Genomic DNA, 26,006 nt, shown 5'->3' on the forward strand with positions numbered 1-26,006 from the left:
GTATGTAGCAAAGAAGTGTTTATTTAGTATATACATTCAAGAAAACAATAGTCACTAATGAGATATACTAGCTGATTGTTCTGTGTGTGTGAATTTAATAAAACAGCATGAACTATGCAGATGATGAGATGTAATGTCCTTCAATATTGTTCTTTTATAGCACTTGAATATTTCGCGTTCCACTGTCTATATCTGAAAGAATCTCTGCCTTCCATAATGGTGGAAAGAAACCCAGGTTGACAAAATCTAATATTTGACTTGACAAAACCTAAGGACTTTTCTTGAAGCCTTCTACCAGTCATGGTGCAATTAATCTATTTGACACAGATTAATCAGAAATCAGTGATTTATATTTTATTGCCTGTCTGGATGAAACCAAGTCACCTCCACTGCTTAACAGAATCTCCTCTTCAAATTAAATGAAATGTTCAACAGGTCAAAGAAATAAGCAACTAACAAGCCAAATCTTTGATTAAATTGGCTTATTTTGCACCGGTAAGTTATCAGTTAAAAAACTGGAAGTGGCCTATTTCAATTAGATAATTTCAAAACCAGCTAATACAGCACAGGCACCGCGGATACAACTTGTCTGCAAACACACAGGTCAAAGCACAGGGCTCTGACTCCTGAGTGGGGTCTGCTTGGCTCATTCAGGTTGTGTGCAGCTCAGTGATTTTAGGCAGCTTCTGAGGCTTACAGGAACTCAGCGGGCAGCTTGACCATGTGTGCAGGGTGTGCTGTGCGTGTGGCAGGCAGAGCACTGACCCTTCCAAGCACAGGTTTTTGTTTGGTTGTGCAGTGAATGAAGCTCGTGGTGCTGAGTCATGAGGCCGGAGAATGGAGGCAGTGAAAGTGTGAGGGCTGCAGGGAGGGATGAGGGGTGTCCCCAGCAGTCCTCCTCTAAGCACCAGGCAGGGACCAGAGCTGTAACCTCCCTCCCTGCTCCCCAGCCCTGAAGTTCGACCCCACCTGTCTGCAGCTGCTCAGGGAGTGACCAGAGGTGGTTGGTACTGGGTGCTGTAGGGGATCTTTAGGGAAGCCTCATTCATTAGCTGTGAGATTGGACAAATCTGTAAATGTTACCATCTAGCCTATACAGCTTTACATAAAGATCAACTAGACATTGGCAATTTAGCTATGTACTTAGAAATAAAAAAGGGAGATATTGTGCCCTTAATTATTCAAGTTACTCCTTCAAGGAGATGAATAGGATGCTGGAGGGCACAGGTCATTCACTTTATAAAAAATGAAACTTAAATCAGATTTGATTTAAGTTTCCTGGCAAAGCCAAGTTAACAGTATAGCACACTGCTTGTTTACATTGGACAAGTCAGGAAAAAATAAAATGAAAGCTCATTCTGACAGAAGCGTTGTGTTTTCTGGAAATGGGGAACACAGAGAAAAATCCTGCATAGAAACAGGACCTATGTCTTTTTCCTGCTTTACATCTGAATGGAGACAAACCAGGCAATTTGCATGAAACATGGTGAGAAGCTAAATGTCACTTGCTAGATCAGTTTCAGAAGAGTCTGGAATTGGAGTGAAATATCCAAGACAGAAAATATGTGGGTAATACTATAGGACTGAAATAAACATAACTTAGAATAGAATAATTTTACTATAGCACCAACATTTTTTAACACCAATGTGGGTAAAATCATTATCATTGAGGTCTGCAATCTGTGCATACTAACCCATTTATACACAACATTAAGCTCAGGAGAACTTCTGCCAGACTTTATGATCTGTTAACTTCTTTTTCAATATAGAAGACAGAGGGCTGGATGAAGTCAAGCTGAAGCAAATAGCCACAAAACAGCCAGAAAAGAAATGGCCCTGGAAAGGTCTAGAGTATGATTTTGAGTCTGAGTATGGCCCCCCGGGGCAGAAGCCCAGCGGGGTGGCCGGTTGTCCAGGATAGCTCAACGAGGGTCCAGGATCGCCCAGCGGGGGGTTCAGGCAGCCCAGGCAGCTATAGTGATTTGCAGCTCAGCTCATTAGTGATTTCAGCTCTTTTAGCATGCCTGGGGCCGTCACCCTGGGTATAGCCGCAGCAGACGCAGAGAGAGAGAGAGCAGCGCTGTGTGGGTTCCGCAGGGTTCTTTTATTGGGGTCTCCGCGAAGGGTCCATTGACAGCTCTCCTCTGCCGAACCGGGCAGAGCTAGGGGTTTTTATACCTTACAGGGGGATTGAAAACTGTCCAATAGTAAGGGTCAGGGGAAAAGTGGCCTATGGATCTACAGAGAGATAACAGGGTCCGAAAGGCGGAAGAGAGGGGCTTCTAAACCCTTAGTCATACTGACTTTGGTATTTCCTAGCTCAGGCTTCTGATCTCCAGGGCCTTGCAGGCCTTGTGCCTGCTACAACTCCACTTTCTGTATTTAGAAAAAAGGCGTTCCCTATGGTTCTTTTAAAACAATGGACAAGGCATGAGAACATAAGTAACACGATGACAATTACAAGAAAAATCTACAAGATTCCCTTAACCAAAGATGCAACCCATCCCGTTAATCCCCATTGACCGAAGAGGTCATTGACCCAGTCTGGGGTCTGTTCTACTTTTAAGTCCTTCACAAGTCCCTTCAGTTTCTGGATGTTTGCGTGGATGGATTCCGAGCGTGAAGAAAGGTTGAAGCAGCACATCCCTTCGAAGTCTTCGCAGCCATGTCCGTGTGCAAGCAGCAGGAAGTCAATCGCTGCTCGATTTTGGAGTGAGGCGTGTCTTGTGGTTTCTTCTTCCTTTAAGAGATCGCTCAGGGCAGCAGAAGTAGCGTTAGCTTGCTTACTGAGCCAGCACCCAAGGTGATTTATGTCACCCAGGGCCTTAGCTGCAGCTACCCATGGTAGGAATATAGAGACTGCTATCTTTTTAGGTTTGTTCCAATCGTATAATTTGGGATCGCAATTTTCATCAAATGCTGTGTAGGACCTTTTGTGGCGTTTTAACTCGCTCTCTTTTTTCCAATTGTGCAACAAGGTGATATTTGGAGTAAGGGTGGAAAGTTTTCCTAGGGTACAGGGACCTCCCTGGAGTCGGGAGGGGATCCCAGCCCATACTCTGTCACCACAGATGAGAAACGTTCCCTTGGGTAGAATTTTGGGATGGAGAGAGGACACAGAGATCACACGAGCAGTGTAATTACACCAATCGTGAGGGTTGTAGGCTTTGTTAATTGGTGATATGTCTTTTCGGTATGTGTTTTTGTTCAGATCAATTTCAGGCAAATTATTTTTTGGACGTCTAAAGTAAAATTTGACACAGAAGGTGGCCTTAGAGGACCCCAACAGATCCAATTCTTGAGGTTCCTCAAGAGCATTGGGCAGTATTTTTGTCCACTCGTCCCAAGTTTCTACTTGGTGGGGTCGCTTGCCTGTGGTGCGGAGAAGCTCTGAATTATAGGCGGGCCAATCATCGGCTACGAAAGGAATTCCTACTAGACATGTGGAAAGTGGGTTATCAACGCTCCCCATGGATAAGCACATGTTATCCTGTTTTAATGTTCTTGCTAAGGTTACCCAGACATTATGGCTCGGCTGTGGGCCGATCCAACCGACGGCACATGGCACGGTGAGGAACGTCCAGGCAGCAGTGAGGACAGCGCCAACGGAGATATTTTTCATCTTTGGGCAGGAATGGGGCTTCTGATAGGGAATATAAGCAAAACTTGTTATTTTTATGGTAGGAGGGGAGGGTTAGGGTTCCTTTCTTGTTCCTTTCCTCTGTTCCTTCCACCTCCCCCCTTTATTTTTAGTTTTTTACTGTTTTTTGTTTTTGTTTTTTTCTATGGTGCTAAGGGTGGGGGAGTGGGTAAAAGGTTAGAGGCTTTTGGTAAGGGTAGATAAAAGGGATAATAGGGTTTTTAGGGTAAAAAGGGTAATAACATCTAATTCAAAGACCAGTTTTGTTTTCAGGCTGTGCCTGGTCTAGGGCTTGATGCCACAGAATGTTGTTCAGCTTTCTGGTTTGTCTGCCGCTGTGTGATGGGACAGTCGTCTCCTCCACCTGTGGATGTTTGGCGACGTCTTCGTCTCCAGGCCGAGCTGGTCTGGTTTTGAGGAGGTCTTGTGTTTGACTCAGGAGGATTCTTGTCACTGCTTGTGGAAGTGGTATTTGCAGTGCCTAGGTATGGTTTTATGTTTTTCCCTGGGTACCATCTTGGACCAGATGGTAGCAGAACACACGCGTATCCTCTTCCCCACGTGATGAGTTCGAAAGGTCCAGAGACTTTATGTGTTTCTGGGTCCTTCACCAGCACAGGTGGTTTCTCTGTGAGCTTTGCTTGGGTGGTATTTGCAAAGTGGCGAAGTATTGGTGGATCAGGCTCTGATGTTGTACAGTTCAGGAAGTTGATGACATAGAGAGCCTTGCAAAGTCTTTCAACTGGAGAGGTGATTTTTGTTCCTCTCTGTTGCTGATTGAGGACTCTTTTGAGAGTTTGATGTGTCCTTTCCACGATGGATTGTCCTGTGGGGTTTGCAGGTATACCTGTCTTGTGTTGTATTTCCCACTCACTGAAGAACTCTTTTAACTTACGAGAGGTATAGGCAGGTCCATTGTCTGTTTTGATCTCCTTTGGTACTCCCAGGGTTGCAAATGCGAGGAGAAAATGTTTTATGGTGTGCTGCGCAGTTTCTCCTGTATGTGTTGATGCAAATACTGCTCCTGAGAATGTATCAACCGATACATGCACATACTTTGACCTTCCAAAAGGTGCAAAGTGGGTTACATCTGTCTGCCACAGCTGGCAGCTGTTTAAACCTCGGGGATTGACTCTCGTCCCCACAGATGGTATCTGGTAGTTTTGACAGTTCGGGCATGTGGCAACAATAGCTTTTGCCTGATCTTTTGAAAGCTTGAACATTCTGACAAGGGCAGGCACATTTTGATGAAAAAATGAGTGTGACAACTTTGCCTGGGCAAAGATGTTAGGGACATTAGCAGTCTCTATTGCCATGGCTAAGGTGTCTGCTTTCCTGTTCCCTTCTGCAATGAAACCTGGGAGGTCAGTGTGTGACCTCACATGCATTATATAGTAAGGTTGTTTTCTGTGGGAAATTAAGCGTGTTAATGTAGAAATCAATCGGTATAACTTTGGATTGGAAACCTCTTTGAGAAGAGCATGTTCTGCTCTCATAGCTATGCCAGCAACATAAGCTGAATCTGTGACCAGATTAAAAGGTTCGTCTTTGAATTTCTCAAAGGCTCTGACAACAGCTGCTAATTCCGCAATCTGTGGAGATCCCTCCAGTATTTTTATGTCAGATTCCCAATTTTGGGTCTTAGGGTCCCTCCATGTCATTACCGACTTGTGGGATGACCCTGAGCCATCTGTAAAGACAGTTAGAGCTTTGAGAGGTGTCCTACTTTGGACTAATTTTGGAGTCAGATGAAATGTCACATCACGATTAAAAAGCTTATGTTTTGGGATATGCACTGAAATTTGGCCTGTATAGCTGTCTAAGGCATACTGGAGACTCTCATTGGTCTGGAGCAAATGCTCCAGATCCCCAGTGGTCATTGGCAAATATATGCATGTGAACTCACACCCTGCAAGGGAACGGAGGCGAGTTCTAGCCTTTTTTATTAAATGTGCCATAATTTCTTGGAAGGTGGTAATTGTTTTTGTGGGTTGGTTATTTGTAAAGATCCACTCCAGGATTAGTAGAGGGTCTCGAAGTTGAGTGTCCCATTGGAAAATCAGTCCATAGAACCTAGGTGCTTTTCCCAGAATGACGAACTGGAAAGGCAGGCTGGGCTCGAAGCGATGGGCTTTGCGTGAAGACAGGGCTTCCTGGACCTTGGTGATGGCATCTCGGGCCTCTGGTGTTAGAGTGCATGGAGAGTCTAGATTCTCCTTGCCCCGAAGAAGGCTGAACAGTGGAGCGAGGTCCTCTGTTGTAATTCCTAGCAGTGGACGTACCCAGTTGATGGATCCGCACAGACTGTGTAAGTCTCTCAGGGTTTTTGGGTCGTCTCGGATGGCGAGCTGCTGGGGTACGATGGTCCGTTCCCGGATCTGGAGTCCAAGGTAAGTCCATGGATTGGTGTACTGTATTTTGTCCTCACGGATCTCAAATCCTGCCTTTTCTATGGTTTCAATAGTCTTTTTAACTGCTTTGTCCAAGTACGTTTTTTCTGGTGCACAGACCAGAATGTCGTCCATATAGTGATGGATGATCGCATTTGGGAATAGGTTCCGAACAGGAGACAGGATGTGAGCAACATACCACTGGCATAGACTGGGATTGCATCTAAGTCCTTGTGGAAGAAAACACCAATGATATCTCTTGAGTGGAGCCTCTCTGTTAAGAGAGGGAACGGAGAAGGCAAACCGTGGAGCGTCCTGGGGATGCAGCGGGATGCTGAAGAAACAGTCTTTAATATCAATGATAGCAAGTGTCCAGTCTCTAGGCAGCATCGATGGTGAGGGCAGGCCAGGCTGAAGGGGACCCATGTCCTCGATGACCTCGTTGATTTTTCGAAGATCGTGGAGGAGCCTCCACCTGTCTGTTCCAGGCTTTTGTAGTACGAAGACTGGAGAATTCCAAGGGCTGGTGGTCTCTACGATGTGGCCTTTGGCGAGCTGTTCATCCACAAGGGCGTGTAGTGCGCGCAGTTTGACTTTAGAGAGGGGCCACTGCTCGATCCAGATCGGGTCATGGCATTTCCAGGTGAGACGAGGAGTGTCTGGCAGTGCGCGCTCCTCAGTGGCCCCAATTAGAAATCCGGACTGGGAATACGTAGGGAGGCTCCCCACTGACATAAAATGTCCCGTCCATACAAGGTGATGGGGGCCCTTACCACAAATGGGCGGATGGTAGCCAGCTTGCCTTCAGGCCCTTCGACGAGGATGTTATTCTTGCTCCGCATGGAAACTGTAGCTCCACCGATCCCTGTGATCATGCCTGCCACAGGTTGTAGCTCCCAGTGTGCTGGCCATTCTGAGCGGGCGATGATGGTCACGTCTGCACCGGTGTCCAGCATCCCTGGTAGGTGGAACTTCTCTCCTCTGCAGGTAAGACCGCACTCGATGACAGGCTTACTCGGTCCCACAACTTGTATCCACATTGCTGTGGGGTTGAGAGGAAGCTGTTCCCTGTGATTCTTAGGGAGTAGAAAGGCCTGTGCAAATGGGGTACCCTTTGGAAGAAAATATGGTAAGTCTGTGCAGTACACCTGGACAAAGATTTCTTGTCCCGGGTGCACTGTTTGTACTTCTGGAACAACAAATATTTCCTTTGGGCTATGGAGAGAATCACCTACAATTAGGATGTTAGAAGGACCTCCTTTTGGTCCACGTTTGCCTGTGGGAACACGATAAACATTGTTATTTTTAAAGTCAATGGACAGTGCAGTTACCAGCTGACGGCGCGTTCCCTTTGGTATTGCTCCGTGTGTTGGATCCTCCTCATGTGGTCTGGAATCTCCTGGGATGGTGCGTGACTGGGTCTGGGTGGCCTTTGATTTGGTGTCCTTGCGTGGGGCCCCACCACGCTCCGATGGAAGTTTCCCGGATGTGGCTGATAGTACTGCTGGTTCTGGGGCCTTTGGTGGAAATTGCGAGGGTGCCTGGGAGGTGACCTCTCTGGACAGTCCTTTATAAAATGTCCAAAATCTCCGCAGTGGTAGCAGCGGACCTGATCTTTAGAAGCTATTACTGCATATGCACTAGAAACTCCTTCTGCAACACCCTTAGTAACTGCTTGGGCCACTGTGTCTTCAGTGGACAGGTGACGTGTGCAGCTTTCCAGCATTTGCTCTATGGTAGGTTCTGTGTCTATGGGTAAGGCTCTCAGAATTGTTTTACATTTTTCATTCGCATTACTCATGGCAAGTTTACACAACAGTTCTTTTCTTGCCTCTGTGCTCTCTATCTGTTTTTCCAGAGCATCCTTAATTCTATCCACAAATTTGATAAAACTTTCATCTATTCCTTGTTTGATAGTAGAAAAATGTTGGGTAGGGGTAGAATCATCTGGGGTGAGAAGTAAGGAGGTTTTTGCTGCTATAGCCACGTCTTGTAATGTTGCCTTAGGTAAAGTATCAGCTTGGTCAGAGGGTTTCTGCAAATCCCCTTCACCAGCCAGCTGTTCGAGTGTAAAATTTGGCTTATCAGCATCTGCAGCATAGTTATGTGATAATGTTTTTAATTGCTTTTTCCAATGCCTTTCCCAAAGCATGTACTCGGCGGGAGAAAGGAGGCACTGGGCAATATTTTTAATATCGTGGGGTACCAGAACATGTGCTGAGAACGTAGCTTCTAGGAAATTTCTAAAAATATGTGAACTTCTACCATGTTCTGTGGCTGTATTTCTTAATTGCACAAGTTCTTTATTTGTAATAGGTTCCCATGTCTTTCTATTAGTGGCACCTCCTTTTTTTCCCTTCTTATATTCTACTGGAAAGGCAGTAATTCTCTGAGCTAATTGCCAGTCCCCTGCCTGTGTGGCTTCCATTTTTATTTTTGCCCAAGGATCTACATATTCTATTTCCAAATCAGAATCGCTGTCACTGCTGTCATCAGATGACGAGAAGTGAGAGCTATCAGGCCTTGCCTTATGTTTCTTATGGCTGGCTGGAGCTGCATTTGGCAGAGGTGCCTGTGGCTGGACCGGGTATAAGGCAGCACATGGCAGGACGTGGCTACACGTGGCACATGGCGGGGTGGCCGTGCAATGCGTGATACAGCATGCACAGGACTGGGGGGCGTGGGGAGGGGGGGCAGAACTGAGGGAAGTCTGGGGGGTCCCGACCGGGGGCTGCGGAGCGTGGGTATGGGGTTGCGCAGCGAGGGTATGGGGGCAGGGGGGGTGCGGGATGTAGGAGGCGGCGGGACTGAGGGAGGGTGCGGCGGGCACGATTCCGGCGGCAGGCAAAAGCGCGGTGGTGGGGAGGGGCGCGGAGACGCAGGCGGGCTGGTCCGGTGCCGCAGCAGGGACGGTGCCGGGGGCAGGGAAAGACACGAGGGCGGTGGGGGGGGCGAGGGCGGGAGAGGGAGTGGGGGCGGGCGCGGCAGGGAGAGGAGGGACGGCAAGGGGGGTGGGGGTGGCCCCAGTAGGGTCGGGGGGAGCAGGGGGAGGGGTGGGGTTTGGGTCAGTCCCGGCGGGAACTGGCGCAGATGCTCTCGGAGATAACGCAGAGCAAGGAGGCGCGCAGGATGTGGCTCCCGAGGGGAAGGCGGGGGGGAAGAGGGGGTGGGCAGGGGCCGTGGGTGCCCTGGGGTTGGGGGATTGCGGCGCAGATGGCAGGACCCTAGGACCCAGAGGAATGCTGGATTCCAGGGTGGAGGGGGTGTTATCTCCTCCATTAGCATTTGAAATAGGCGCTTCTGTTAAGTGAGATAAGAACTTTTCGTTTCGTTCGACAGAAGTTAGCCCTGTAGTTACTATCTTTTTGTTAGTTTTTTCTACAGCTTTAGTGATAGCGTGAAACATAGGTAAAAACCGAGTTACAGAAAAGTCTTGGTTAGTTTGAAACTTATATATCGTGGTCCCAATTGTATCCCAAAAGGAGTCTAAGGTAATAGTCTGTGTATTAGTATCTGGGAAGTGGCAGAGAATCCACTTTATAAAACGTTTCAGGTTAGTTTTTGAAAGGTTACCTTTAGAAAAAGAAAAGTTGTTAGAAGATAGGATTTCTAGGATTAGGGAATATAAATCTCTCTCGTTCTGGGATCGCTTACTAAGCTTTGATCCCATTTTTCAGTTCCCGCCAGCAGAAAAAAGAGAAAAAAAAGAAAAAACCCAAAAAAAAGGACCCAAGGAAAAATATTTTTTGCGCGCAAGAAAGGCTGTGTTAAACTTACACTTTTCAGCCTGTTGTGGGTCAAAGTTCTGCTGGGGGTCGTCTGCTCGTCAGCCTCCACGGACACTCGCGTGCCCAGATGTCGGGGTGCGGGTCGGCTGACCTCCTTTTCAGAAGAGTCCTTCTAAAACGGAGAGCTTCTCCTTCCAGGATCTCTGGCGAGCGGAGGCAGTGACAATTTCACGAGGAAATGCTGCTCCTCTGAAATGCCAGGTCCGGCATTCAGTTCCGCGGCCAGGCTATCACGGCGGTTCAGATGTCGGCCCAGGGGCCCCTCGCTGTTCGGGCGTCGGCTCTGTTCGGGGCGCCAGCTATGGCCCCCCGGGGCAGAAGCCCAGCGGGGTGGCCGGTTGTCCAGGATAGCTCAACGAGGGTCCAGGATCGCCCAGCGGGGGGTTCAGGCAGCCCAGGCAGCTATAGTGATTTGCAGCTCAGCTCATTAGTGATTTCAGCTCTTTTAGCATGCCTGGGGCCGTCACCCTGGGTATAGCCGCAGCAGACGCAGAGAGAGAGAGAGCAGCGCTGTGTGGGTTCCGCAGGGTTCTTTTATTGGGGTCTCCGCGAAGGGTCCATTGACAGCTCTCCTCTGCCGAACCGGGCAGAGCTAGGGGTTTTTATACCTTACAGGGGGATTGAAAACTGTCCAATAGTAAGGGTCAGGGGAAAAGTGGCCTATGGATCTACAGAGAGATAACAGGGTCCGAAAGGCGGAAGAGAGGGGCTTCTAAACCCTTAGTCATACTGACTTTGGTATTTCCTAGCTCAGGCTTCTGATCTCCAGGGCCTTGCAGGCCTTGTGCCTGCTACATCTGAGCATCCTGCAGCTGCTACTCCCTGCTCGGTTTTCAGCACAGCTCACATGGCAAACCAGAGACACTGACTTAGCAGGATTTCACAGGCATGGCAATATGATGCGGGTGAGCTTTGCTGGACAGCAAAAGATGCTGTGTGAAATAAATGCTGTGCCCAGGTATCAATTGGGCTTGAGTATGCTTATAACATTAACCTTGTAACTGTCCCAGCTGAAAAAAAATGCATTGGATACTTCTGGATAAGACTTGGATTTGTAAATCTGGTGCACATAAATTGTCAGAACCTAATTAGGCCATAGGATTCCACTCACTGTGGGTGAGCTGCAGGTATTTTAAAAGAGCTCAGTACAATACCATGCATGAGACAGTCATGAGTGTTCAGTCCCCTCTAGATGGAAATGCCCTGAACTATGAAACTCCTATCACTTTATTTTTGAGGCTGTTTGGTATGAATGACAACAGAATTCACCTGCAGGAGCTGTTTCTTTATCTGCTATCTTGCCCATCCCATAAAATATTATGGCAAAAGGAGAAGCAAGGGATCTGGTTTGTCACATCAAATACAGAATAATGAGCTGACAAGCCCACAGAAACCTAGCCTTTGTTCTGCCTGTACCAGATTCCCTCAATGATTTCATACTGATTTCTCAATTTTTTCTGCCTTTTGGATACATATAATCTCAGTTTACCCCAGCAATATGGTATGTAGCTTAAGTTCCCTCAAATGCTGGTGGGGCTTTGAATGCTGGTTCTGTGTAATTCAGAAGAAAAGAGACTACCATTTTGTATAGCAACTTCAGGTGGGCCGTTTTCTAAAAACAATCTAATTTCTACGTAAGTAAAGAAAAATAGAAAAGTTGGAGAAAATACCTATAAGAAACATGCAGAGCAACAATAACACAGTGGATTCCTGCTGAGAAGAGACTTTTGAAAGATTCAGGGCTATGGCTAGAGGCCCCAGCTGGCTGAGAGACCTCACCTGCACATCTTTGACAGAGGCTGGGGCCTGGGCGTGATCAACCTTTACTATCAGAAGCAAAACAACTAGAACTGCAAGGTTTTTAGCATATCATTAAAAATTCAAACCCGGGCCTATTCTGATGGAAAATCTTCCTTAGGAATGTGAATTGTTTTGGGCAAAATAATCAGGCTTCTTTCCTGGCAGGGATACGATTTGCATCAAAAATTAGTGTCATCCGCCCACTCAGTTTCCAGCTCAAAGCCAGGCATTTCATTAGCGAAGTGAGAACAGAGATGCCTGGCTGGGGCAGCTCCGGCAAACAAGCCTGCCAGTACCCTGGAAAGATGGGACAACTGTGTGCTCCCGCGGGCACGAGGGTCGCGAGGACCACACAGGGCCAGGAGAGGAATGAGGACAACTCATTCCTGCCCGGGAAAGGGAAACACGTGCAAGGGCAAACGACCCAGGGCACGACAGCGGGATGAGCCCCTCTCTCCCGGGAGGGAGGCCTCGGAGCTGCGTGCAGAGCCCTTGTGCGGTGCGGGTTGTTGGAGCGTGGGGCCGAGCAGTGCCTGTGCAGCCCTGCAGCGAGGGCCAGCGCCACGCGTGTGCCCGTGCGGGCCGGGGGACAGCCACGCGTGTGCCCGTGCGAGCCGGGGGACAGCCACGCGTGTGCCCCTGCGGGCCGGGGGACAGCCACGCGTGTGCCCGTGCGGGCCGGGGGACAGCCACGCGTGTGCCCGTGCGGGCCGGGGGACAGCCACGCGTGTGCCCCTGCGGGCCGGGGGACAGCCACGCGTGGCCAGGCACCCCAAAGGCGCCGTGAGCGCCCACAGCCGCCAGCGTACGGGGCGCGGGCAGGGCGAGTGCGCCGAACCTTCACGGGTGAGCAGGCGTGAGGGGAACCGTGGGGGCACCGAGCGTGTGCGTGAGGAAAGGCAGACACCAGGAGCGCGAGTCCACACAAGGAACAGGTGTGCGCGGAGAGCCAGGGTGGTGCGAAGGGGGTACGTGCGGAGGAGGCGGTGTCTGTGTGTGTGTCGGGAGCTCAGTGCCCTCACGCCCGCCGTGCCGGCTGCCCGGGGCGGGGCCGCTGACGCACTGCGGCTGCAGCGGGCGGGGGCCGCTGGCCGGGGCCGTGCTCGGCCCGCCGGTCCTGACTGACAGCGCTCCCTGCCCAGGCGCTGGAAGGGCCGGGCCGGAGCGGGGCGGGCGGAGGGAGGAGGAGGAGGAGGAGGAGCGGTGCGAACCGCCCTGCACTGCCGCGGCTCCTACCTATTCATTCAGTCACCTAAAATGGCTGGAGAGAGGCGGTGGCGGAGCAGGAGGAGGAGGTGAGGGGGGAGCCGCAGCAGTGCCCCCACCTCCTCCGCGGCCCGGCGGAGCTCCCGGCGGGGCTGCGGCCGCCCCTCGCCCCGGCAGCATGTCGGCCGGCCCGGACGAGAGCTCGGTGCGGGTGGCGGTCAGGTAAGCGGCGGCTGCTGCGGGCCGGGGGCGGCGGCGGGGCCGCGGGCGCTCCCAGCGCCCACCCGGCCGGGCACCGCAGCCGGGCACATCGCCCTGCACAGGGGGCTCGCCTCCCCTCGGCCCCTGCGGAGCCTTTTCCTCACAGCAGTAGGAAGAGGGGGAAACCCCCCACCATTCTGAGGTCTTTCTCAGTCATTTCTCTCTAATTTTGAGCGGTGACCTTAAAAATACTCCAACTAATTATAGCCGGTGCTGCTAGTGCTTACTCATGGAAGCAGGGCAGCCCCTGGACTGTGGCGATGCTGTTTGCATCACGGAGCTTTAGGGGAGTGGATCCCGGCTCGCTGGTATTTTTAGAAGGATAAAGGCTTTTATCCCGCGGAGGCTGTGTCTAACCTCACATACCAGAGGGATGGACTCCCATAGGGCTGCTCCCACTGCATAGGAATTAGGTGTCTGTAGAAGTCATGATGGGAGGGGAGCTTAAATAATTTTATAACATCAGTTAATTCAAATTGCTCTTTAATCAGAGATAAAAATCTGCTATTCATCAGTGAGCTCTTGGCTCCTCTCGGTTTTCTCCGTGAAAATACTATTTTATCGTTTGAAGAGCTTCCAATTTAGCCCCTGGATGCTTCAGTTTTCAAGATGTCTTTACATGATTGAAGCATGAGGAGAAATACATATATATGTGCATATGCCTATGTCTGTTTATGTATAGGTATGTCAGTATCTGGGGTTAAATTGTCATACTGTCTGTTGATTTATTTCTTTATTTTAAAGAAGTTTCTTTATGGTGGCACACTTGGAGTATTACAACACAAGAAATCAGACCTTAGAGGAAGGTCTGTTTGTCTCTGTGGGTCCATTAGAGAATTCAAGGGTCGTTCAGGAAGACGAAGAGGGTGATTTCTTAGGTTTATTTTGTTTTCTCTGAAGGATGCAGAAATAAGCGATGTTACTGCATGCTGTTGTTGATACATGGAGTAGGGGGAACGGTGCAATAACATTTTCAGTAAACAGAGAAGCACCACCCCTGCCTGATAACGTGGGGTGTATGCTGCAGTTGTTCATTAAAGTCTGATTGCAGCAGCATTTTCTTTTGGGAGAGATGCTTTTGTGAGTGCTATCTGTTGAAGTATTTTTCACATAATGTTCAGGGAGGTACTATTCTAAAGCATAATTAGGCTGTATTTTTAAAAAGGAAAATATGAGATAGGTGTGATCCTGAAAACAGGGTGTGTTACAGGTTTACAGACTAGTCTCTCATTTGAAGAAAATATTAAGTATACTCTGAGCCAAAAGAAATAGTGATGTAGAAGTTCATTTACAAATGCAGAGGTTTGTTGCAGCTTGGAATGAAATAAAAAACCTACTGGTGAAGATACATTTATAATTGTAGGTGTGTGGTAAATAGATTAGGAGTAATATATGGTAAAGAATTTGTAGAAGTAAATTAAGTCACCCAGCTGTAGTTTCTGACAACAAATACCTAATGTTATAAGGTTCATTTCTGCAGTATAATTGTCTAACTAACATTTGTGCCTGAGTGCAGTTCACTAATAATGAAGGACTGCCTTTTTCCTCCTGTCTGCATTCTTCCTTTTGGCAAATTAACTATTCATGTACAAGATTTTCCCCTCTCTGTTTAGCATTCATGAACAAAAGCATGCACCATAATTGTTTTTGCACCAGTAGCTCTTTGTAGATGATCTTCTTTTATTTCTGATTGTGTATTTTGTGCAGTCCTATAATTCAACTGATTTTGCATCTCAGTGTATATTGGTGCCATGCTGTACCATGCATTATGAGCATTACATTCTGTTTCCTTGTTGGTTTTGCTCTTCAGCTCTTTTTGGCAACTTGAGCTTAGTTCAGTAATGATCTCCACAGTTGTGATGAATTAGTTGTTGTGTTTTGTGTGTATGTTTCTGAACAAGGCTCTCTCTACAGCTGGACCAGCTTTTAGTTTGCAGCCCCTGTGGTTGCAAGATATACTGCAAAGGCATGAATTTGCTTAGACTTTAAACATAGCTTACAGAATAGACATCACTGAAATTGTTTAGCAAATTGTTTTCCCAGAACCCGGTTGTCTCACCTAATTGTATCCAACAGGAATGAAAAATACTTCATTCTTTCCAATTAGCACCAGCTTTAAGCTATCATCATGTATGCTAATTGCTCCCCATTTTCTTCCGTGTAATCATGGGTTTGTGACTGATGAGTTCCAGTTTAGTGAAGCATGAAAGCTGAAAATAGTTTGGCAGATAATCCAGTAACTAATGTTAAATTCCCCAATTAAGATTTTTCTCTAGTCACCCACCACTGAAAAACCTGTGGACTTTGTGGGTGATGGTGTGCAACTTTGGCAAAGAGCTTTGCTCTCTGTGTGACTACATGTGGTGTCTGTTTTCAGATAAAGTCAGAGAGCCCCCATGATAGAAAACAGTAATCTGAATAGAGAACTTTCTTTTAAATGTGCAAAATTACAGTTTTTGTAAGTCTAAAATTTGCCTTGCTTTTTAAAGTGTCTTTTCAGCATATGAAGACTAACTTTTGACAAGAAGGCTATGAAATGTATCAGCATCGGAGGCAACTGTTTTAAGTTCACAAACGGATGTAGTTACAGTTTCTAACTCTTGTCTCTTGCCACTTCAGTGGTGTACACCAGCAAAATACAGTGTGTAGGCTTCTGGTGTGTTGGGTAGATGAAGTTCTCACCTAAGATTTAGATCCTGAACAGCTGGTGGTCTGGGTCTGGATGGGGTCACCCAAGAAGTGTGCAGTTACTTGGAGCCTTCTACCAACCAGACCTGAGCTGGGTCGCAGGAGCTGAAATGGCTCCAACAGTCAGTGCCTGTCCTTGCTCCATGTGGCTTGGGGCCATTTTAGGGTGTTCTAGCAGTGGTGATCTATGAAATCAAAGTTGCACTTCAGTCCTTTGCGTTTTTGAATACATGTTAAACAAAAGAACTTCTGGAGAACAATAATGTTTGCATAGGTCTAACCAGAAGTCTTGTGTGAAGGACTGTACCTGATAAAGCATGGAAAGGTGTCTGTTATGTCTTCTCCATAACAGGATCCAAATAACAATGCAGAGCATTGAAGGAATTGTCTGTCTTCTAGCCCTCCAAGGTGAAAGATGGCCTTGATCCACTGGGAGTCAGTGGAGGCCCTGGATGTATAGATGATAAGCTTCAGTGTTGATTTGTTAGAGATGCTGTATTAAAACAGAAGAAGAAAATAAGTGCAGTGTGAAAAGGTGAATTGCTGTACAAGGAGACCAGTAGTCAAGAGAAGATGGTCACTCTGACACGCTTGGGTGACACCTCAGGGGGAGTGGACAATAAAAGAACGTGCATTACCAGTTGGTGAAGCTGCAGAGCTTTGGCATTGGGCGTGTTCTCCTGAAAGATGGAGCCCAGTTGAAGCTGTGTTAATGGGCAGAACACAAAGAAGCTTCAGGGGATGGTGTTTTATGATCAGGCGTGTTTAGTACCTGTAAAGAGCAGAGTAGTTAAAGTTTCCACTTCTCATCATCCTAGGTATGCCTGTGTGTATCTCCCTTCTTCCCTGCTTTGGTAAAAGTGCCTCACTGGTGCTGCTTCTTCTGCTGTGATTGACATCTGCTTTGTTTCATCCCTCAAGAGAAGAACAGAAGTGTTGCTGCATTCCTCCTCATGTGTGTAGAGAGGCTCTGGGATCTGGGCACCCAGTTCTGCCTTGAGATGTCTAAAAATTTTCCTTTTCATACCCACCTTGGGTGTCTGCAATATATTGTGACGCTGCTCACAAAAGTGAAATGTTGGTGTTTGCCAAGTATGGAAACTGTGTGCAAAATGTAATGGATCTACAGGTAAATGTTTTTAGTAACAGTTGGAGTAGTAAGTGCAGCTGATTAATTAAAATCACATGGCTTCTGTTTCTGGTTTTCCAAAAAGGGGATGAAGTATGCTGGAAAAACACATTGGTTACTAATTCAGTTTAATGGAGATTAGAGGTTTTTACAACTAAAGCTTACTGTGGCATGGCATTAGGATACAGTGTTGACTTTTGATTACACAAGTGGAATATGTTCATCCATTGCAAATTTAGCTTCCCATTGCAAAGCTTTGGTATGGAATTCTTTTCATACCCCTGGTTGTTGAACTGTGTGATCAATTGTTTGTCCTATGTAGAGTTTTTTTCCTACTTCACTAGTTTCTGTGTGGGATTTTTTTTGTCTCCATATGGAATCTGCTGTTTGTTGTCATGCCTCCCTCTGCCTTTTCATATTTTTGCGTTCTTCTTTCAAAACATTTTCTTTTTAAGCTTTTATAGTGAGGTTGTTTTCCTCTGTGCTAGATCCAGCTACTGTTAGATACACTAGGAAAAAGGAACGGAGTGAAAGGAACCCATCCTTTTTAGAAAAGTGTGTTTTGAAGCACTTTGACGGCAGCTGAGATTGATTCTCTTTCTTGGGCTGCTGTTGTGCAAGCAGTTACAGATGTGTTTAAGCTTCCCACCATGAATAGAACCTCAGCTGCTGGATGAATGGACATGTATACTGTGGTATATATTATAAGCTCTGGAGATACTAATTTCATGCTTCCCATACAGCGCTAAGCATTCTCATAAATCATTCTGTAACTAGATAAGCAACAGCAATAGACTACAGTACTATCCATTGGTTCCTTAGAGTGGACCAAACCTTTTATTTTAATGGACAGTAATTATTTCCCATCTGTAATCAGCTATAAAAGATTTTTTTGGGAAAATGTGTAACTGTGTTAATGAAGTTCAGCAGTCTGTAAGTACACAAGAATGCCCTACGTAATAAAAGAGAAATTATCAGCAGCATTCAGTAGCAAGCTGTTGGGAAATAATTCTTCTGAATGGAATATGTTAATGGAAAGCTCCTGTTTCATGTATTTTTGTTAGTTTTGATGTTTTTCTTTGCTCTCTGACTTACACAAACATGCCCTTGTCCTTCTCTGAAACTTTACTCCATTGGTATGTTTTGCATTTTAGCTGAAGAAAAGACACGACACCATCTGCTGCTGAATTAATTCTGGTTTCATAATATCTGACTCGATCATCCGTTACTGATATTGCTTGGGGCGGGCTAAAATCTGTGATCTTGATTTCTAGGAAATAAACTTCCCTTTTCACCACTTATGTTGTAAACACAAACTCATTCTTGGATGGAGGGGAAAGAAATCCTACTTGGACCTTTCCCTTAGTGCCATGTATTCCTTGCCAAGAGATGGGTATCTTGAATTTAGGAAGAAGAAAAAGCAGTGGTTTGTGTACCTCGGCAGTCTGCTTGTGCTTTTGGATGAATTATATTCTTAACTTGTCACTTCCCAAAGTTTCTAGAAGACTTGGGAGTTTGCTTTGAAAAACCATCGAGTTAGTCAATAATTTCCACTTAATGGTGTTTTCTTTACTACTTATCATCTCTTGGCCTAGACATTCCTCTATTACTGAACTCTGGGCTTCACGTTTTCAGGTGACATGTGTAAATTCTTCTATAGCAGTTGAATGACCCTTGTGCATGGGATCAAGAGAGTCCTGCTCCCTCCCTCTTCTTTCCCTGCTTTCCCTTGATTTGCTTTAAGCCTTTTATAGATTGCCCTTGCTGCCCACTCAGAGATGGCTCTTGGAATTCCTGCTTTCATGTTAGATTGCCTGACTACTGCTGGTGAAATCAAGAAACTTTAGGTGCTTTTTTTATTTTAAGGAAAATACAGCAGAATACTAAATATCTGTGGTAGCTAGAGAATTTTTTGTTGTGCTAATATTATTTCCATGTAAAACACATTCAAGAAGTGTAATTTGAACTGGTGACCAAGAAAGTTTAATTAGAAATCAAACCAGATCTGAACAAGTCTAGCTAGAGTAACTGCATGAGCTGTGCCTTTTTATTATGCTCTTTCTCTTCTCTTGAATAGTTTTAAATTTTTGTTCATTTTCTTCCTATTCTTCCTTGGGTTTTTTGTTGGTTTGTGTTTTTTAATTTTTTTTTTTGGGGGGGGGTTGGTTTTGTTGTTTGTTTCTTTTTTAGTTCTGTGTTCATTTCCACTTTTCCCTTGTGAAATATATCTGCTCCAGTGTAAGGGGAGAAATGCTGCCTTATTTTTCAAAAATGGTCCTGTTTGATGTGTTTTATAGCAACAAGATACAAATGGAGAATATTGAAAAGAGAAGATTAGTGTCACAGTGAGTTTGATGCATAGAGAAACAAAACATTCAAAATGTATTCTAAAATGTGAAAACCTGCTGATTCAGAGCTTATGATTGATTAGCATAAAATATTTCCTGAATAGACTCTGAATGGAAATAAAGAGTGAGGAGCGAGTACCAGCTGTTCCTTTATTCTAGTAGTATCCTCAGCAGATTTAGTAGAGTTGGCCACTGCTGGAATAATTATTTTTCTGTGTAAAGAAAAAAAATTTTCTTTAAATCAGCTGTCAAATGCTGGCTGGGACAGTGCACCTTTTAAGCATCTTTACATCTTTAAGTCTACCTAACAAAAATGCATGACTTATCCCTTGATAAATCTGTTTGCTCTGGAGCTTCAACACAGAAAGCTGAGAGCAACAAGACCTTAGTAAAAGGTTATGATTGCTCTGCTATACACGGCAATTATATGCATTCAAATTGAACAGCACTGCCATTGTTGAATTTAAAAATGGACTAAAGGATTTGTTGTCTAGGTAATTTAGTGTCTCACTGTTGGCTCTTGCATTTATGCTGCTGTAGGAACTCTGCATAGTTCAGTTGGTTAACGAATAACTGTCTCTTTGCAGGACATTTTAGATTTAATGTAATCTTTCCATACTAGCTCATAAATACTCCAGGTTTCTTCAAGTGCTTCCTCTTGGATATTGTAGCTTCAAAGGATACTTATTTTCCTTTTGCTTTATGTTCAGCATAACTGATCCTGTAAAAGCTTGAGTAAAGCAGTATTTTCAAGGCGAGTGAAAGGACTGTAGCATGCTGTAGCATTACCAGTTCAGCTACCAGAGCTGAACACATGGAATATAATTGATAACAGGACTAGACAGAAAATGTTCCCCTTTTGTGAGACATCTCAAGTCTGGCACTATTTTCTGCTGTGTTCTCTTTTGATAATGGAAGAGTTTGATCAAACAGATTTCTCTGTTTACTGGGTCTAATCTCATCTGGGGCCTTGAAAAAAGGTATTCCACATCTTGAGTCAGTTCTCCAACCTCTTGGTTATTATCTTTAGCTGTGTATTTTTTCAATGAACTGGTTTTCCCTTCCATTTCTAATTATGTTGGTTATCCTTTGCTTAATACTGCTAAAACAAATTTAAGGTGATATATTAAGCTGGAAAGCTGCAGAGCTGTGAAGTACTAATGCCAGTCAAGAAACTCTATTAAATACATGTTTTGTTAGCAATGTTCTTGAAGAAGTTATGCAAATCATCGATAATAGGCTAAAGTACAAAAGAAGAGTTTATCTCTAGAAGTACTGCAAATGATGAAATACAGTCTTGTATAATTTTGGGGTCACTAGCAGGTTTGCTAGGAAATTTCTCATGCATGGTAAAACATCTAATATTTCATAAAATGTAGAAAGTGGTGTATCTGGGTTCCTTTAAGTATTTGGTGCCATGTTGTGTGTGAGACTTCTTAGAATAAAATGATAGAAAGGTAGACTGACTTAAGATGAGTGGGTATATATTTTATTCAAACTACTTACTTAATTAACTTTGTTTTTCAAAGTCAGTAATCCTTAGCATTCATTTTGTTGGACATTTTTTTCCTTAAGCGTGGGACTAATTGGGAGATGAGTCCAGAAACCTTTTGTGTCATTCTGAGTAGCTCATTATCCCAAGGTCCTGGAGTTGCTAATCACTTTCTGTGGTATTGATTTACCAACTGCAGCAGTGCCTCTGTCTTATTTTGTGCTTGATTCTGTCACAGGACACCATCCCTGTGTGCCCATCTCCACCTGTATGAGAATATAAGAGGGGTATGAGTGTAGGTAGTAATATCTGTCTTGTTTTTTAATATTCTTTTCCTACTTTTCCTTCCCCATGCTCCCCTGGCCCTTTGTTTATTGCCATCTTAGAATTATGTAATAAGATCCTCAGGCCAGAGACGTAGCTTCAAAGTAAACACTTACGATATAAATAATACATGATGTAATATCATGAGAAAACCAACTCTGCTAAAACACCTGAGTTAGTCATTACCTTCTATGAAAAGTCTTAGAGTTAAAAATTCTATATATGGCTTTGTTTCTCCCTCTCCTCTTTGCTCGTTTCTGTGAAGAGTAAAAAAAATTATGCCTGTACCAGACACTTTGATCTGGAGGAAGTAGCTGACTACTTTTTTTTTTTTAACCTGCTAAGCAAACCATACATTGCTTTAGTTGTCACTCTGCATAAGTTGCCCAGGTAAGGTTTATTTCACTCCCTAGTCTCAAATGGATTCTTTTTGAAGTCTAATCTTTAATTTTAAGTACATGTTAAATAATTTTTAGACTCTGTGTAATGTGAAGCCTTTGAATTTTTCCTTAAAATTATCTATCCATATTACTTTGCAGACTATATTTGTTGATACCATCCAAATATCTGTATTTCTTTTTTCAGTTACAATTATGTCATGCATGTGAATTACTGGTATATTTGGGAAAGACTGATGTGTTTATGAGCAAGCTATTTGAAATGAATTAAAGAGGAGAAAAATATTTTTACGTCGGGCTAAGGATGGCTAAGTATTTGAGTGCATATTTTCTAGAGGTGATCGAAATGAGAAGGATTGTACTTGTAAATGTTTGAAGAGGCTGTAGATCAGAGGGAAGGCCACCTGTTCAATCTATATCACTTAGAGTGCAGCTTATGCTTCTGTCTAATCTGATCAGTCAGCCCATCACTCAGGAGCAATAAAATTGCCATTCTGATCTTTACAAACAGGACTCTGAGTTCAGCAAAAGTGGATTGGTGTTCAGTAAGCTTTAAAAATGGGATGAGAGATAGGACTGAATTGGTATTTGCAAGTAAACTATTTGACAGTTAAACATCAGTATAATTAATGTTATTTTTTCTTTTTTGTACTCCTAAAAGGGTTTCGTTTGAATTGGGGGTGAATTGAATTTGCTCTTGGTAGATGTGTCTGTGGGGTTTTCTGAATATTTGCTTTGATTCATTGTTTCAGCTTTTTGTTTTATGCATGTCTTTTTTGTTTTGTTTGCTCTCTTTCTTTCTTTGTCTTCCTCACACAGTCTTCAAAGTGATCTGCATTGGCTGGTCAACCCACTGTCTTGGCTCTGCATTTTAAAATGTCACTGTAGATCTATTTCATTGTTGTTGTTTGCAAAGCCTGTAGGAACAGATGGACTTTCCATTGTTCTCTAAATGTCAACAAGTGTAGCCCTGGTAAGCTCTGAAGAGGAATCATAGGCTTGTCAAGGTTGGAAGGGACCTCCAAGAAACTTTGTACAGCTGAGATTTGCAAATGCAAGTGCTTTGTTCTGTGCTTGCAGCCCCGAGAACGGGGCTGGCCCTGCCAGCTGGCCCGTGCTTCTGTGGATTTCCAGCTCTCGTGATGCTGAGTGTGGAAATGGAACTTGCATAGAATGTTGGTGACCTACATCTTGGAAGATACTTGATTAAAAACAAAGGGCTGATGCACTCTCTGCTGCTGCTGTAGGCAAATGTTTGAGGAATGTACACATTATTCATGAGCATGGAAGGCAGTGTTGTAGTGTAGCAAAGGAAGAAACTCAGTGTATGTAGAACCTGGAGTCTTTATGAAGGTGCAAAGAAATCCATTTTTTGTTCAGTGCTGCTGATGTCTAGTGGTAGGTTTTGGGTCCTGCTGCTCACAAAAAAATGTGCACTGACTAAGAGGAATTGAAAAGGGGCAGGAAAGGGCTCTGTGTTTAAAAAACATCTCTGGTTCCATGTGAGATATGAGGAGTGAAGATTTGTAGGAGACACATCCTAAAATACCAAGAGTCAAGTGTGGAGTGGAAGGGAATAAAATGTTCATGCTCAAGGTAAAGTCAATAAAACATAGTAGTTTTAAATTTCATAGAAGAAGCATAAGAAAAGTAAAAGAGAGGAGAAAATATTTATCCATTGTAAGGATGGATATTGTGGAATGAACAGACTAGGGAGGGAAATAAACCTGTACTTAGTCTATGGAGATGTGAAATTGTCCATACAGGAAACTCTTCAAAACAGTTCAGATTGGTAACTGCCAGGAAGCTTTTGGATTAATTGGTTAATATTTAAATTAAATATTTAATTACATGTTGAATTAATTATTTGGTTAATTAATTAATACTTTGGTCCAGAAAGGTAGAGTGGGTGAATAAACTCTAACATTCCCATTTTTTTTCCACCCCAATTGCCTGAAATTCTTTGAAGCTGCATGTGGGGTGCCAGGACCTGAATTCAGTACAATTGAATGATCCCATTCAAATGTCAGAATGTGTTCACAGAGGTGTGACAATGTCCACATGAACAGTAAAGCCTTGCTGATTTGGAAGGGTAAGCCTAGATTAATCCAAGTTTGAGGGGAGCTCAGGAGGTCATCTGATCCAGCCTCCCCCTCAAAGCAGTGTCAAAACTAATTTCAGGTGAGGTTTTGCGAGGCTCTGTCTAAAGTTAGGTCTAGGACAAACCTCTGAGACAGAGATTCATCAGTGTCTCTGGGCAATCAGTACTTGACTGTTCCAGTTTTTGATGGTCAGATTTCTTCCTCATGCCGAGCTGGGAAATCTCTTGCTTTGTTTTTTGACCAGTGTCTCTTCTTCCCAGTGTGAGCCTCAGAAAGGAGCTTGGGCCTTTTGTCTTTGTAGTCCTCTCTTCTGCACTGACAAAGATGAGACAAGGCCTGGAAGCCAAGAAGATCCTGAAAAGCTCTGTGCCTGTGATCTTTTGGAAGGGTGAAATGTGGGGGACACCTCCAGCAAAGGGGTGCAGCCTCTTCTCCAGCTGAGTTCTGAATATGGTAGATCAGATTCTTGGGGGACTGACAGACATCCAGTGGTGCTGGTGATAGGGCTGCTGTTAGGAGATGATGTGTTGTAAGCATACACAGGGTGAAGTACTGCTGGCTTTTGTTGTTTGCGTGGTTGCTGTACTCTTTCTGTGTAAAGTCTATTAATTCTCCTCATATGACCCACCCCTACCTATTTTGAAGACTGTTTTCACAGTAAATGTGATATTGCAGCTGTGAAAGCATTTGGAGAGTGATTCAGGTTGGGCTAACAGTGTTTTTTTCCCCAGCAGGAATATGTGATGCTCACCTGTCTGCATTTTCTCTGCCACAATTTAAGCTTACTCATTATTTTGACTGAGCTGACTGATGGGAGTAATTACCCTCCATCATTGTTTAATGTTTCTTTGCTTTTCAGATGTGCTCTTCTCAGACATCTTATAGAATAATCTCTTTCCCTGTCCTGAGACAGTTCATGTTTCATTCTTTCAGTTTTTCTGGCTTGTTCAGACAGTATCTTCTGTATGGCAGAAAGAAATGTGCACAATAGTCAGTGATTTATCCCATGAAGCATGTGATAGTGTTGTGAATACAACCCAAAGCATTGACTGCCTTGGAGTGGTTTCTTATGACTCTTTGGAAATTAATTATAATTTGTGCATTATCAGTTTTTGTCTTGTATATGAAAATTGGATTTTTTAACTTGATTTTTTTTACTTCAGTTAGTGTATTCATAAAATGCATGTGGAGCACTGGGCAAAGTTCACATTCAGTTTGGTTTGTATTGCTGGATATCTGCCTAGTATGTGTAAGAGCTGTCTGGTTGAAGTTCAATCTGTGTAAAACAGAGGAATGTATTGGTAGACTGAATAAAATGCTTCAAAGCTCACATCTGTGTCTCTTGAATTTATATGCTTTTGATTTCTCAGATTATAGCTAGGAAATGCTACTGACTTCCAAATTTCATCATATATGTCAAGGAAATATGGCTAATTGTAGTCTAGCTGTGCAACTAACTGCACCTTTAATATGTGTATTTTTTAATTTATACATGCAGTTTTCACCTAAAAAAGACTTCCTTTGTTCAAGGCTGTATGTCTGTCCAGGGAATATCCAGTGGGACAGAATGCTTGTCATGTACTGCCCTGCTGTAATGATAGCTGCCTCCTCCTTGGTGTGGAGTGGGATGGTCACTCCAGCACAGCAAATGTGTGTGAGGTCCTCTCCTTTGCACACAAGTACCTTGAACTGGCATCATGTTATTTTTCCATTCTGATAGTAAAGAAATAAAATGTAGGAGATACTTTTGTGTTCAAGGGGTCTGTCTGTGCTGCAGCTGTTACCAGTGCTGGGAATCCTCTGATACACTCCTGTGTGTCAGGGTGGGTGCTGCCATAGACCTTTTATGGGTCCTTGCTTCTGTGTGCCAGGCTGAGCTAATGCATGGTTAGGAGACACTGGCCACTTCACTTCCAAAACTGGAAATAATTAAATAATCTGTGTGACTTGTTGTAGGTTTTTTTCTTCAATACAGGGTTAAAATACACAGAGTTGGAGGTCCACTGCTGTTTATAGGGCCAGCTGTGGTTTTGGAGTAACAATGAGCCTGTCTTCTGAGTGTTCATTCAGTGCTGAGGAGACTCCTATTGCTTATTGATCTAGGTACAATTGGAGCACAAGGGTATGGTATATCTTCAGTTACTTTGGAAATAGCTGAGAAGTTTTGTTTCCAAAATAAATGGACATTCAAAGCTCTCCCTTTAATCCTCCACAGCTAGATAGGGATGCCAAGACAATGTAGAGCTATGGAGTTTCCAGTTTCATTGTGAAGTCTGAAAGGTTCAAAGACAGCCAGAAATTATTTAATCTAATGCATGAGTCTTTCTAGATATCCTTATGTGCCATTGCATACTTGATTTACTCAGTTCAGTGTGCTTGTGGCTGATACGAAAATTAGAGGAGAGCTACAGATTACACAAGGAGCTCTCTTGTGGAGTGT

General features: G+C 44.5%; 1 protein-coding gene across 9 annotated transcripts in view; it reads left to right on the plus strand.

Moving 5' to 3' along the window:
- The first annotated feature begins 12,653 nt into the window (after nucleotides 1–12,653).
- KIF21A (kinesin family member 21A) overlaps nucleotides 12,654–26,006 on the plus strand; it is an 86,542-nt gene continuing 73,189 nt past the window's right edge. For 8 of the 9 annotated variants that reach the window (XM_064422077.1, XM_064422080.1, XM_064422084.1 and 5 more), the window contains exon 1: nucleotides 12,654–13,046. In XM_064422077.1, coding sequence (XP_064278147.1) covers nucleotides 13,003–13,046 — 44 coding nt within the window. In that variant the 5' untranslated portion in view covers nucleotides 12,654–13,002. The remainder of the gene's footprint in view (nucleotides 13,047–26,006) is intronic. The other variant, XM_064422083.1, reaches the window with a different exon arrangement.

Source organism: Passer domesticus, chromosome 5, assembly GCF_036417665.1.
Source record: "Passer domesticus isolate bPasDom1 chromosome 5, bPasDom1.hap1, whole genome shotgun sequence".
Lineage (NCBI taxonomy): Eukaryota > Metazoa > Chordata > Aves > Passeriformes > Passeridae > Passer > Passer domesticus.